This window comes from Lagenorhynchus albirostris, chromosome 5, assembly GCF_949774975.1.
Source record: "Lagenorhynchus albirostris chromosome 5, mLagAlb1.1, whole genome shotgun sequence".
Taxonomy (NCBI): domain Eukaryota; kingdom Metazoa; phylum Chordata; class Mammalia; order Artiodactyla; family Delphinidae; genus Lagenorhynchus; species Lagenorhynchus albirostris.
The window spans coordinates 143,682,853-143,694,943 of NC_083099.1; the positions used below are offsets into that span (position 1 = coordinate 143,682,853).

A 12,091-nucleotide genomic window follows, 5' to 3' on the forward strand; every position below is an offset into this window, starting at 1 on the left:
CCAATCATATCCGAGCCCCCCTCCCCTTCTTGCTCCCGACTTCCTGATAAATATCCCCTCAGCGGCCCCCGGGGACACAAATCTGAGCTTCGCACCGCACCTCTACGCCCGTTCTTGCTTGGCCCTCCTGTGATAAACCTCTTTCTCTGCAAAGACCTGGCCTCATATCTGGCCTTCCCTCTGCACAACCAGATGGGTTACAAAAGGACCCACGTCAACAGAAAGGCGAAGAGCAGGAGGGGAGGGGCGCCGGGCCGCTGCAGCGGGAGGGCCTCACTCCGGCCTGGACTCAGCGGCCGGGAAAGGGGGCCGCAGATGAGAACTGGACACTTGGGCACCGGCCACTCGGTGTCGCGGAGTCACGTTGAGGCCTCTTGACGACACAAGTTAACTCCAGAGCCCGTATCTCAGCACAGCGCTTCTCGGCAACCGCGACCGTGCGCGCCTCCCGGCGACGCCGCCGCGGGGCGGGACGGGGGCGGTGCCCAAAGCCGCGTGGACCTGCTGCGGAGCCACGAGCCCTTGCCGGGTTGAGCGCGAGCCACGGGCGACGGCGCAGGCGCGGCCCCGCCCACCGGCGCGCTCGCGGGCAGGGCGGCGGCAGTACGCAGGCGCGGCTCCGCTCACCGTGACCCTGCGACCCCGGTGTCCTCGCGCAGGATGGCGGCCCTCCGGGCTCTGGTGGCGTCCAGGCTAGCGGTGACCGCCGCCTTCGCGCCGCGCTCCGGCCTGTGTGCGCTGCCGTTCGGCGGAGCGGCGCAGTCCCCGCGCGCGGCCTTCCACGCCTCCGCGCCGCGCCCCGTGGCCAGGGTCGCAGTGGTGAGCGGACGGGCGGGGCGCCGAGGTCGGCCTTCCCACCCTCCCCGTGCCCGCGGGCGGCCCCTCCGCCCCCCACCGCCTCCCTCGCGCTGACCTCCCTCTCCCCCAGGTCGGCCCCTCCCCTTGCGGGAGGCGGTCGGCCCGCCCGGTGGACCGCGTGACCCCCGTGACCGGCCCTCCATCCCTGCAGGTGCTGTCCGGATGCGGGGTCTACGACGGGACAGAGCTCCATGAGGCCTCATCGTAAGCCCCTGGGCGGCTCGCCCTCGGGAGGGGCGGTCCCCCTTTTCCTGAACCGTTCGGAGAAGCCTTCCTGCTGGTTAGGAAGGCAGAGAGGACTGCTGGACCAGACTCAGGGCGGCGCGAAGGACAACGTTTAAACTCAATGCGTGTAACGTACAGGGAGATATAAAATGAGCTTTTTAGTATCACCTGTGATACTAAACACAGTGCTAACCACTTAACATTTGTTCTGCTGTTTTTCCACACCCACGTGTTGTACACATTGGGATCAAACGGTCCTGCGTGTTGGAAATCAGAGAGCTCTTCTCCGTCTTTACAGCATGATTTTTAAGGGCTGTGCAGTGACCTCGCCGTAGACCGATGTCATTGGGGTAGCCTGCCAGCTGTTGCCGAGTAGTTTGTCCTTTGATCGATTTACTTAAAAAGTTCCTGTGAGCAGGACCGTAGGGGCTGTCAGGTTCAGAGTTAGTTGAAGGGGAGAGTTAGGTGGTGGTTGGGGAACACACCCCTCCCAATTGCGGGGCCTCGCTGGTCCCCGGAGGAGCCTGAGGCTGGTGTCTGGGGGTGGCCGCTGGGCGTGGCCAGCGGGTGCTGGCGGTGGCCGGACAGAGAGTGAACTTTAGAGCGTTCTGGGCTGGTGGGTGGAGAGGGCCAGGAGTTTCCTGATGGGGGCTGAGCAGGGTGGGGCAGGAGAGAGGAGGCGGGGAGGAATAGCCAGCAGCTTGAAACCTCCCGGGCAGAGCAAGGAGTTGTAGGTCGAGTGCCCGCGAGGTTCCGAGGAGCTGAACCCCAGTCCAGGGGTCCCAGCCCTACCAGGGGACAGCTGTGATCTGTCTTGGGGTCTCGTGTCTCCTCTTTCTCTGGAAGTGGGTAGTGACAGCACTGCCAGGGACAGGTTTCGTGCCAGTGATTGGACTCGGACCTGCCGCAGAGCAACCCTTGGTAGATGCTGGCATCAGTAGCAGCCCCCAGGGTTGCGTGGGTGTCTCCCATCCCCATGAGGGGAAGGTTGGGGAGACCAGGAGCTGAACTTACTTTGGAGACTGAAAGCCCTCCTCAACCCCTCGAGGCCATTGTGGATTGGCCCATGGGAGGAAGAACACCCAGAAGGAGCCTGGGAATGCAGACATCCAGGCTGTGACAGTTGCCGGGTCACCCGTCCCTACGGCCTGGTTTGTAAAGGGAGCCTGGGGGCGGCTAGCTGGTCTCCACAGGCCAGTTCAGTGACAACGAACTCAAATAGAGGGCATTGGGGTCGTTAGCAAGCTAGTCGTGACTTTTTGCAAAGCAAGGAGGTTGTTAACCTATGTGAGAAGTGTATACCTGTCAGTCACCTAAAACACTGTCTTTAAACACCCGGTGGCAGGTAAAGCTGGGCCAGGCACATGTCTGGTCTGATTCCCTCCTGTGCAGGATACTGGTTCACCTGAGCCGTGCGGGGGCCGAGGTCCAGATCTTCGCTCCTGACATCCCTCAGATGCACGTGATTGACCACACCAAGGGGCAGCCTTCTGAGGGCGAAACCAGGTACGGGCCCCTCCTCGTTGTCCTTGAACGTGCACAGGTTGAAACTCCCCAAGAACGTGCGCGCGGTTGCTTCGTCTTAGCTGGGAGCCGAGTCCGCGTTTAAGGGGACCTGGCAGCAGTGGTCCTGACGCTGTGCCGGACCCCAGGACGTCCCTCGCCGTCCAGCACTGTTGGAGCAGTGGAGGAAGGTTCCCCCTGAGTGAGCTCCTCGCGCCTTCGTTCTCACCGAATGCCCGTGCGTTCATTTGGTCTCAATCCTCGTCCACCCGTTTGGACCCACGTATCTGTGAGCAGCTCCCACCAGCATTTCTGTTCCCGAGGGGAGTGCGGCCCTGGCCTCACATCCGCTGAGACCCACCTCCCCGCTCCAGCCTGGCCCAGACTGCAGGGCGATGGCCCCTGGGGGCTGTGGTTCCCAGGTGCCCTCCAGCGGGTGCAGACAGTGAGAGACGGGGCGGTGGGAAGGAGCCGCGGTGCCGTCTCCTGGGGCTGCGGCCCAGTCAGGACCTGGGCCCTGGGCCGCGCAGCCGGGGCTGGGAGGAGCTCCCTCTGCGGCCGGTCCGGGGCTGCCTCACTCGTCCCTCAGAGTTGCTTCTTAACGCTGCCCCCGCGGTTCCATCACCGTCCGTTCCCAGCGCCAAATGCTCCCTGGTGGCCCTGCCTGACACAGGAGTCCGGGTGACTAGGCGTGGTGGTTCGGAAGCGCCCATCTGAAAGGGCTCCAGGGGACGTTTCGAGCACAGACCGGCTGTGGTCACTGTCGCTGTGGCGCCTTTTCTGGGGAGCAACCCGCACCGCCTGTGAGCCGGGAGAACAGGTCCTCTTGTCTCGTGGAGGCTCCTTCCTGCCCCGTTCTCCCGTCTGTCCACACACTGAACCTGCTGGGGGCCTCTCTCTGCTCTTCCCCAGGAATGTTCTGACTGAGTCCGCGAGGATCGCCCGCGGCAAGATCACCGACCTGGCCAAACTCAGCGCTGCTAACCACGACGCGGCCGTCTTCCCCGGGGGCTTCGGAGCTGCCAAAAACCTGTACGTGTTTCGGCTCGGGGCTCTCCTGCTTTTCCCCTGGACTGTTAGACGGGGATGCGGTGGTGATGGGAGCAGCTCTTGGGGGGTCTGGCCCAGCGACGACGCAGCTGCCCCATGACAGGGAACCCTGGTGGGAGGAGGCTCCTGGGACCTGGCCATCCAGGTGTGGTGCTAGGGTCTCGTCACATCAGAACCCGTCCGTGTACGTGTTCCCTGCAGACACCTGCTCTCCTGTGGACCTTGCAGCGCGGAAAAGTGCCTTTCTGGTTGGGCCGTTGGGAGGATGGTCCTGACCGGAGGAAGGGAGATCTTTTTTTTGCTGTTTGGGTTGTTGCCACGGTAACTGGACCTCAAGCCTAGGAGGCCGTCACACCGCAGCTGTGATGTACTTTGGGTTTCAGGTTCTCTTTTTGTTCTCTCCTTCCTTCCTTTCTTCTCCGCGTTTCATGGAAATTCTCTCGCGCTGGCCTTGCTGGCCCAGCACGTCCCTTCCGACGTGGCGCGGGGCTGCTGCTCCCGTGACGGAGGGGGCTCGAGGACTGCAGGAAAGCACCCAGCAGCTGCGCCCCGCGGCTTTGGGGCTTTAAACACGGGGCAGCATGCGTCACAGCCTGGACTACGTGCGTTTTGGTCAGCTGACCGCTTGGTCATTGAGGTTCCCGCAGCAGCGCGAGGGCCTCCCAGCTGGCGCTCTGTCTGTCCGGGCGCCGTGCACCCAGGAGCGGGGGCAGAGGCCGTTACGTTCCCTGAGGTCCACCTCTGCGCTTGGTCCTTCCGCGTCCTGACATCTTGAGGCTCCTTTCTGCTTGCAGCCGTCACCAGAGCACCTCTTTTCTCCACGTTCCCACCGGTTTTCCCACAGTCCTTCCTCCCGCCTGGACCCCTGCCCTGCCTCGTGTCCACTCCCTCTCCCAGAGCCAGCCTGGGAGTGCTTTCCCTGCATCGCCATCCTCCTGAGCCCCCTGGTGGGAGATGGCAGATCACAGTCTGCGTCGGCTGGCCTTGTCCTTCTTACGGGACCGGGTTTCTTTCTCTGAAAGATGAGCTGGATTCACAGACCCTGTGCCTTCTCTCAGCCCTTAGACCTCGCCTGGTGTGAGGGTAGCTTGAGGGTGCGTTGGGGTTATGTCCCTGGCGTGGCTGACACCCTGCCTCGGGTGACTTAGTGGTGGTGCGTCTCGGTGTACAAGGAAGCAGGGCCTTGGGTCAGCATCCGTGTCTGTGGCCTCCCAGACCCTTGGGGGAAGCTGGGATTTCTGGCCGCTGGTCCCAGTCTTTCTGACCTTTCCAGAGGAAAGGCCGGCTCATCAGCGGTCTGTGCGGCGCACAGGGGGCAGCAGGCGAGGTCTGTATGACACATTCACTGTGGAAGCCCAGTTCTTCCTGCTTGGGACCCCAGGATCACCTGTGGCAATGCTGCCAGCTTTTCATTTTCCGAGAGAGTCACGTATATGTCTGCGTTAAAAATCCAACCAGATGGTAGCCTCTCGTTCTGCACTTGGCGTCTTTCACTTAACGCTGAGGCTTGTCCCTTAAACGTCTGGCAGCCGCACACACAGATCCCGTTGTGTAGGCGACCCAGTGCTGACGGGACTCCCGGACTTCCCGTTCTCTCTTTTGTTTTACACCTTTTGGAGGTACGACTGACGTACATGTGTTTAAAGTATGTAACCTGAGAAACCGCTTCAGGGTAGCCGGCATCCCTCACACGCACAGGTTGTCCCGTCGTGCGCGCGACGCACGGGGTGCCCGGGGCAGAGGCGTCAACCCCGTGAACGAGGCGGAGGAAGCCCGGGATGGGGCTCCTGGCTGAGAGGCGTGGCCTTTGAAATTTGATGGGTCTGAGTTTGCCTTCCAAAGAGACAGTACTGGTGTGAGCCCGCCGACCGGGAGGGAGGCCGTTCCAGACCCCCCCGCGGTCCTGCTGTGGTGAAAGAGACGGCCTCTTGTTTGGTTTGGGTTTCTCTTCCTTGTTAGTGAAGGGCAGCATCTGTCGCTGGTTTGGGGCCAATGGCACGTCCTGCTGTTCCTGGGTGGGCCGAGCTCACGGCCCGAGCGCCTGCGTGTCAGCTTCCCCTTCACCTCTGCTGGCCTCCCTGCCTTTAACCTCCCACGCTGCTTTATGTTTCAAAAAATAGAAAAAAATACACGTGTACGTGTAATTACGTGAAAGGCCGTGCACACGTACTTGCACACACGTGTCACTTTCTGCAGTTGCTGAGAAGTTCGTGGAGCACGCAGGATCCCGGGGGGTGGGGAGTGGGGCTGGGGCTCCCCAGGCAGGCAGGTGTTGAGCCCTGCGGTCTAAGGAAGCCTCTTCTCGTGGCAGGAGCACGTTCGCCGTAGACGGGGGCGACTGCAAGGTGAATAAAGACGTGGAACGCGTCCTGAAGGAGTTCCACCAGGCCGGGAAGCCCATCGGGTACGTGTGGCCCAGCGGGCCCGGCAGTGGTGGAGGAGGGCGGTGGCCGAGGCCGTGGCTCACAGCCAGGAGCTGGCGCCTGGAGCTGTGTGGTCTTGGAGACCCTCAGCCCCTTTTCTTGTTATAACTGAGGGGGTTTCGTGTGATCTCACAGGCGCCTTCCTGCTCTGAAAATTCTGTGGTCGTGTGGTTTCGTTAATTTCTCCTGATGACTTAGGAGGGGAGGGGATGATCCTCTCAGGGTCTAGAAGGTTCCCAAGTCCTTCCGTGGCCCCCAGCCTTTGCCAGTCCTCTCCCCATGCCTGGCCTCCGCCTTCCCGTCCTGGCTTGGAGCACCCCTCAGCTAGCTGACCCCTGTCCTTCCTCATGCCACGGCTGCCGTGAGCACCATTCCCAACCCCTGTCGCTCTCAGCTGCCCTTCCTTGGGGACCGGATCCTGCGGTGGCCACACACTGGGCCCACATTCACGGGCCCAGCCACTGCTCACAGCCTGGCCCGGGTCCTCGGCCTGGCAGACGGGCGAGGCCAGTCGTAACCCACACCAGGAGGCGCTTGCGGACGAGTGGCGGCGACCCCACCGTCAGACCTGCTTGTCAGGCTGCCCGTCCCACGAGCGTCCTGGGGGGGGGGGGCCCTCGGTGCTGCTTTACCATGGGCGTTGGCGCACGGCGCTGGTGCTGGGGCGTGTGGGTCGCACGCTTTGGAGTCATCCCTGGCTGGGGAAGTCCTCCCAGGAGCACAGCGGTGCACAGATGCACTAAGAACAAAATCTGCCGGGCTTTCCATCACATGGCTGCTCGCTGCCTCCCGTTGGAAACTGGAGAAGAATGAGGGTGTTAGAGCATTGGGTCTGAACGGGGCACAGAGGCTGCAGAGGACAGTCCCCCAGGGGCAGCGTCCTTCCCAGACCTGTGGCCACTCACTGGAGGCCCTGCCCACTCAGCATTGCAGGCACCCCCACCAGCGGCCGTAGCCCAGGGGCATACCTGCCCTCGCAGCGCCCAGCCTATCACCTCCTGGGGACCCGCTGGGGCAGCACCGGTGTGTGGGGGCGAGCGCCCGGGGCGGGGACCCAGCTCCCTTTCTCTAAAAAGTCAGCACGACAAACGGGACAGAAGCCCAGCAGATTGGCCACCTCACGGCAGGCACCCTGTCCACTTGAGTGAACAGGCGCCTCTCAGCTGAGCTGGAGAAGAACCCAGGTCACCCTGGGGTGGAGGGTGCGGGACGGTGACACGGTCCTGTACCGGCTGCCGTGTCACTGGGCAGCTCCGTTCAGCCCCTCGTGCGGTAGGCTACGCGTCTGTCTCTAAAAGCAGCAGCGCTGTCTGGCCGCGTGCAGAACGCCCTTTCCGGGTCAGGGCACCTCGCGCCCCCCTTCCGGGCCGCCCGTCGCTCCTTGACCTCGTCAGAAGCACGGACAGAGCGAGGGGTCCAGCCGGCTCTGCTGCCGGGCCCGTGCTTCCCTCCGCGCAGTGCGGTAGCCCCCGACCAAGGACGGGCAGGCAGCCCAGCCTCCGTCTCGGGCGTCGCCCGCAGAGTCAGGTGCCTGGGGACCTGTTGACGTGACAGATTCCCAAGATGGCCGTTGCGATGACGCTCACCTGCTCGGGGCTGAGGGGGTTTGTCTCGTGGTCCCTGAACAGGAGTTGTGGCAGTTGTCTCGGCACTGAACGAGCGTGTAGGTGTGTTCTCACCACGTTGTGTTGCGGTCAGCTCAGAGGACCAGTTGAGCAGACGGGGTGGTGGGCGCAGCCAGAGGGGTGTGGACCCCAGGGGAGGGGGACCGGCCCGGCTGGAGCAGCTGTGGCAGGCGTCACGCGTGTTCTCGCGGGGGGCAGGGCCCTGGTGACGCCCTGGCTGCTGGGGGCCTCCGTGTTGGCTGACCCAGGGGCCCAGGAGTTGCCGGGTGGGGCCCCCGGTGAAGAGCAGGACCTCGGAGGAGCCCCGAGGGCAGGCGTCCGGCATGGACCTTCAGGGCTTGGACGCCTCCGGGCAGCCTGCTCACGGGGACCTGGGGAGGGTTTGGCACGCCGCCAGGACAGGGCCCCTGGCTCCGCACCGGCAGGTCAGGCGAGGCTGCTGCTTGGACCGTGTCCCCCAGCCCCCTGTGTCCCCTCCAGAGAAGGGGATGGGTCTCAGCCGGTCAGTACAGCTGGGCTTCTCAGTTGCTGTGCGACAAACCACCCTAAAGCTTGGGCTGAAGACAGCGCCGCCGTCTGTGGCCTTCTCTCCGGGTGGACCTTTGCACCCTGGGCACCGTGTCAGGTGCCTGTGCGTGTCTGGCAGCCGGGCCTCAGCTGGCTGCCCTCCGCCGCTCTCCAGCCTGACGCCGGGTGCCTGGAGGCCGCCCCATGCTCCACTGGTCACAACTGCCAGGGGCAGGGGCAGGCTCCAGCCCGCGGAGCTGGCAGAGGCTCTGGCACTGGGTGTTCCGTCCCCATGGCATTGGTGTCTGTGCCCTTTTCTGAGACTGACCGCATTCTCTAAGCATGACTTGCTGGGCCCCCGGCCTGGCGGCCACATGCACAGCCCTGAGCTGATCCTCCTTTCCTCGCCTTTCAGCTTGTGCTGCATCGCTCCCGTCCTCGCGGCCAAAGTGCTCAGAAGCGTCGAGGTCACCGTGGGCCACGAGCAGGAGGAAGGCGGCAGGTGGCCGCACGCTGGGACCGCGCAGGTCATCAAAGCCCTGGGTGCCAAGCACTGCGTGACAGGAGTGACCATATCCTTCCAGCAGCGGGGGCGACGTGGGAAACCGCCCTCTGGCCCCTCGGGGCCACCCTGGGGTGCTGCACAGCCGGGGCGACCAGGGCATGTGCGTGGAGGGGCGTAGCACCCGAGGCTGTGACCCCTCCGCCATGCAGTGGTCACGTTCCCAAGTCCCCGCAGTGACGCTGGCTGAGCTCAGCACACCCCAGGCGGGGGGCTCGGTGGGTCGGGTGAGGAGACGGCCGTGGCTCGCGGCGGGGGGGTAGGGCGCTGCCTGTGGCGGAGGGAGAGTGAGGACCCGGTGCCGGGCCAAAGGCCGGGGTGGAAGGCGCGAGGGCTGCTTGTCCTTATCTGGTGGCAGTCCCCTGGGTGGCCCAGACGGAGGGCCACCCCTGGCAGCCTTGTCGCCCCCATTCTTCCTGCAAGCGGGTCCTCTGTGTCCTGAGGTCACCAGGGTGCGCTGCGGCTGTAGAGAGCCTCAGACCACAGGCTACCCGCCTTCCAGCTCTGCGCCTGGACCCGAGGGTCTCCATGGGGGCCGGAGTCAGCAGCAGAACGGCGCGGGGCCCCAGGAGGCGCAGGAGACCAGCCCGTTACCCTCCGGGCGTCTGTCCTGGCCGGGGCGCGCTCCTCGGTGTGTCTCTACTTGCAGGCAGTTTCAGGCGTGAATGTCCCTCCCCTTCCAGCACAGAGCGGCCAGCCCCAGACGTGGGGCTTGGCGTTGGCTCAGGAAGCAGGTCTCAGGGAGGAGGTGAGGCGCCTCTGTGCTGAGGCTGGGGCCCGGGTCCGGTTGCCCCGTGCTCACAGCGGGCGTTCGGACAAGCCTCTAATGCAGTCTCTCGACGCGAAGGATGGCAGTGCTGCGCTGCCTTCAGGGTGGCCCCGGGGTCCCGGCTGGTGCTCTGGCGTCAGGCCCACGTCTGCAGCCATGGGTCCCGTGAGGCCCCCTGCTGGGACGTGTGTTAGGAAGCAGCCCGTGGGGTCAGGTTCCAGGGTTTTCAGTTAAAGTAGCGCAGGGGGTGCAGAAAACCCCTTCCAGGTGGCGCTGGGGTGGGGGTGGGGTGCGCGTCTGGGAGGGGGTGGGGGTGGGGTGCGCGTCTGGGAGGGGTGGGCGGTGCCTGACGCCACGCGCCGTCTGCTCCAGCTGTCTTCCGGGTGGCGCTGGGGTGGGGGTGGGGTGCGCGTCTGGGGGGGGTGGGGGTGGGGCGCGCGTCTGGGAGGGTGGGCGGCGCCTGACGCCACGCGCCGTCTGCTCCAGCTGTGCAGTGTTCTTCCGTAACCTGTGTGCACGAGGCTCACGTGGACCGGAAGAACAAGGTGGTCACGACCCCGGCCTTCATGTGTGACACGGCCTTCCACCACATTCACGACGGGCTCGGGGCCATGGTGAGCAAGGTGCTGGAACTCGCCAGCAAGTGAGGCCCTCGGTGCGGGGCTGCTCGCCTGTCAGCTTGGAAGCGCGCAGGAATTGATTTCTTCGCTTGAACCTGCAGGCATTTTCTTTGTAAGGAGGGCGCTCGCGATACGCTCGGGGTCCGGGGTAGACGCCCTCTCCAGGAGTGCGGCCGGGGCGGCAGGGCCCACCGTCTGAGGGGCGCTGTCACCTGGCCTCGTGTGCAGCTTACAGCCTGAGGTCGTCTGCCTTTGTGCGCCAGCCGGAGGGCGGGAGAGGACGGCAGTCCTAGGCCGGGCTCGCGTCAGAGCACCTCACTCAGTATTTGGAAGGAAACAATCTTTAAGCTTGTCAATCTAATAATCAGGAAACCAGAATACCACCTCATCGACAATTAAAGCTTCTCTAACCTGGAGTGGGCACGTATTAATTAGAACAGTCCGCAGCTTTCTAGAGCAGGCAGGCCCTTTGGGGAGAGGAAACTTCTGTCCGAAACAGACATGGGCAGTTCTGTTCCAGGCCCCCTGAGCCCAGCAGGTGAGGGCCACACACGAGGCTCCGTACCTTAGGCTCAGGTCTCTTTGTTTCAGGAAGGGAGGGTGCAGGAGCTCAGCCTGTGTGGACCTGCAGGTGGGCCCAGGCCCCGGGAGGGGGCGTGGGGGGCGTGGGCCGTGCGGGAGGAGCGATGAAGTGTGAGCCGGCAGGCTGGCTGGCGCCTTTCTGTGGGCGTGTGGCTTCTGTCCCGGGACGGCTCGCGGGGGGCTTCGCCCGTCACAGCGCAGCCCCGCTGGCCTGTCCTCCGTGACCCAGGGTGGCGCCCCGGGTGCTCGGAGCCGCCACGTCGTCTGGTCCTGAGAAGGCTGCCGGGGCCGACGCAGCGGGCTGTTCAGTTGGGTCCAGTCCACGCTGAGCTGTGTCCTGGTGGCCTGGGGGTGGAGTGCAGTCACAGGTCGCCCACGCCGCCCCTCACCCTGCCCCACCGACGGACACGCCTCTAGCAGTTTTCCAGGGTCTGAGGGAGCTCGGGGAGGGCCGGGCCTGTGGAAGGAGCCGCAGAGCCTGAGACCACGCCCACCTGATCCGCTTAGCTCCCTGGGTATCTCACGTCTGCCAGTCTTCCCTGCACTGCACGGCAACTCTGTTCTCTGGTGGCCTGTCCTCCTCCCACGACGCTGGGTCCCATGGGACACAAGCCCCTGAGGCACATCTGCAGGCACCAGCCACACTGGCCAGCATCGTCCTTGCTCAAGAGAGCCTTGCAGGGCCCATCAGAGGTGAGGTTAACAGCTCATCCTAAGACGTTTGTTCACTGAAACATTTTGTGCAGATTTGTGTGTGTGTGTGTGTGTGTGTGTGTATGTGTGTGTGTGTGTGTACATGCACGTGCACGTAGAAGAATGCAAAATCACAGGTGTGCACCTCGGTGAGTTTTCATGGAATGACCTGCCATCTGGATCCAAAGACCACAGCATCACCAGCCCAGGTCCGCTCGGCACCAGGGGGATGCCCAGGCGATGGTGTGTGTCCTGGCTGCGTGACTTTCTTTTACAGCAACGTTTCTGGAGGGTTCTCCACTGGCCGTCCGTGTCCCGTGAGCGTGGCCTCTGGGGAGCGTGCCGAGGGTGTGGCCCCTGGGCTCCAGGTGTGGTGTGGTGTGTTCAGCTCCCGTGTGCCTCGCCCCAGGGTACGGGCATCTGGCCCTGGGGTCTGTTGGACCTTCTTTTTTCATTCCTGCCACCTCGGTGGCTGTGGAAGGTGTTCCCGTGGTTTTCTCCGGCCTCTCCCTCATGTCCGCTGAGGCCCCATCTCCTCTCTGTTTATTTCCTGGCCCTTTGGGGACCCTCTTTGGCAAAGCGTCTGTTGGAGTTTCGGGCCGTTCGCTCTCGGTTGTCTGTCCGTGTTTGGTGATTGGAGCTGCTTTGTGTTCTGGTTGTAGGTCCTTCGTCAG

General features: G+C 64.0%; 1 protein-coding gene across 1 annotated transcript; it reads left to right on the forward strand.

Moving 5' to 3' along the window:
* The first annotated feature begins 621 nt into the window (after positions 1-621).
* On the forward strand, positions 622-10,558 carry GATD3 (glutamine amidotransferase class 1 domain containing 3). The gene is made up of 7 exons (XM_060151044.1): positions 622-819; positions 1,010-1,062; positions 2,476-2,589; positions 3,499-3,618; positions 5,948-6,040; positions 8,607-8,763; positions 10,041-10,558. The coding sequence occupies exons 1-7, from the start codon at positions 661-663 to the stop codon at positions 10,167-10,169; spliced, it is 825 nt and encodes a 274-aa protein (XP_060007027.1). The 5' UTR covers positions 622-660; the 3' UTR covers positions 10,170-10,558.
* Positions 10,559-12,091: the final 1,533 nt, after the last annotated feature.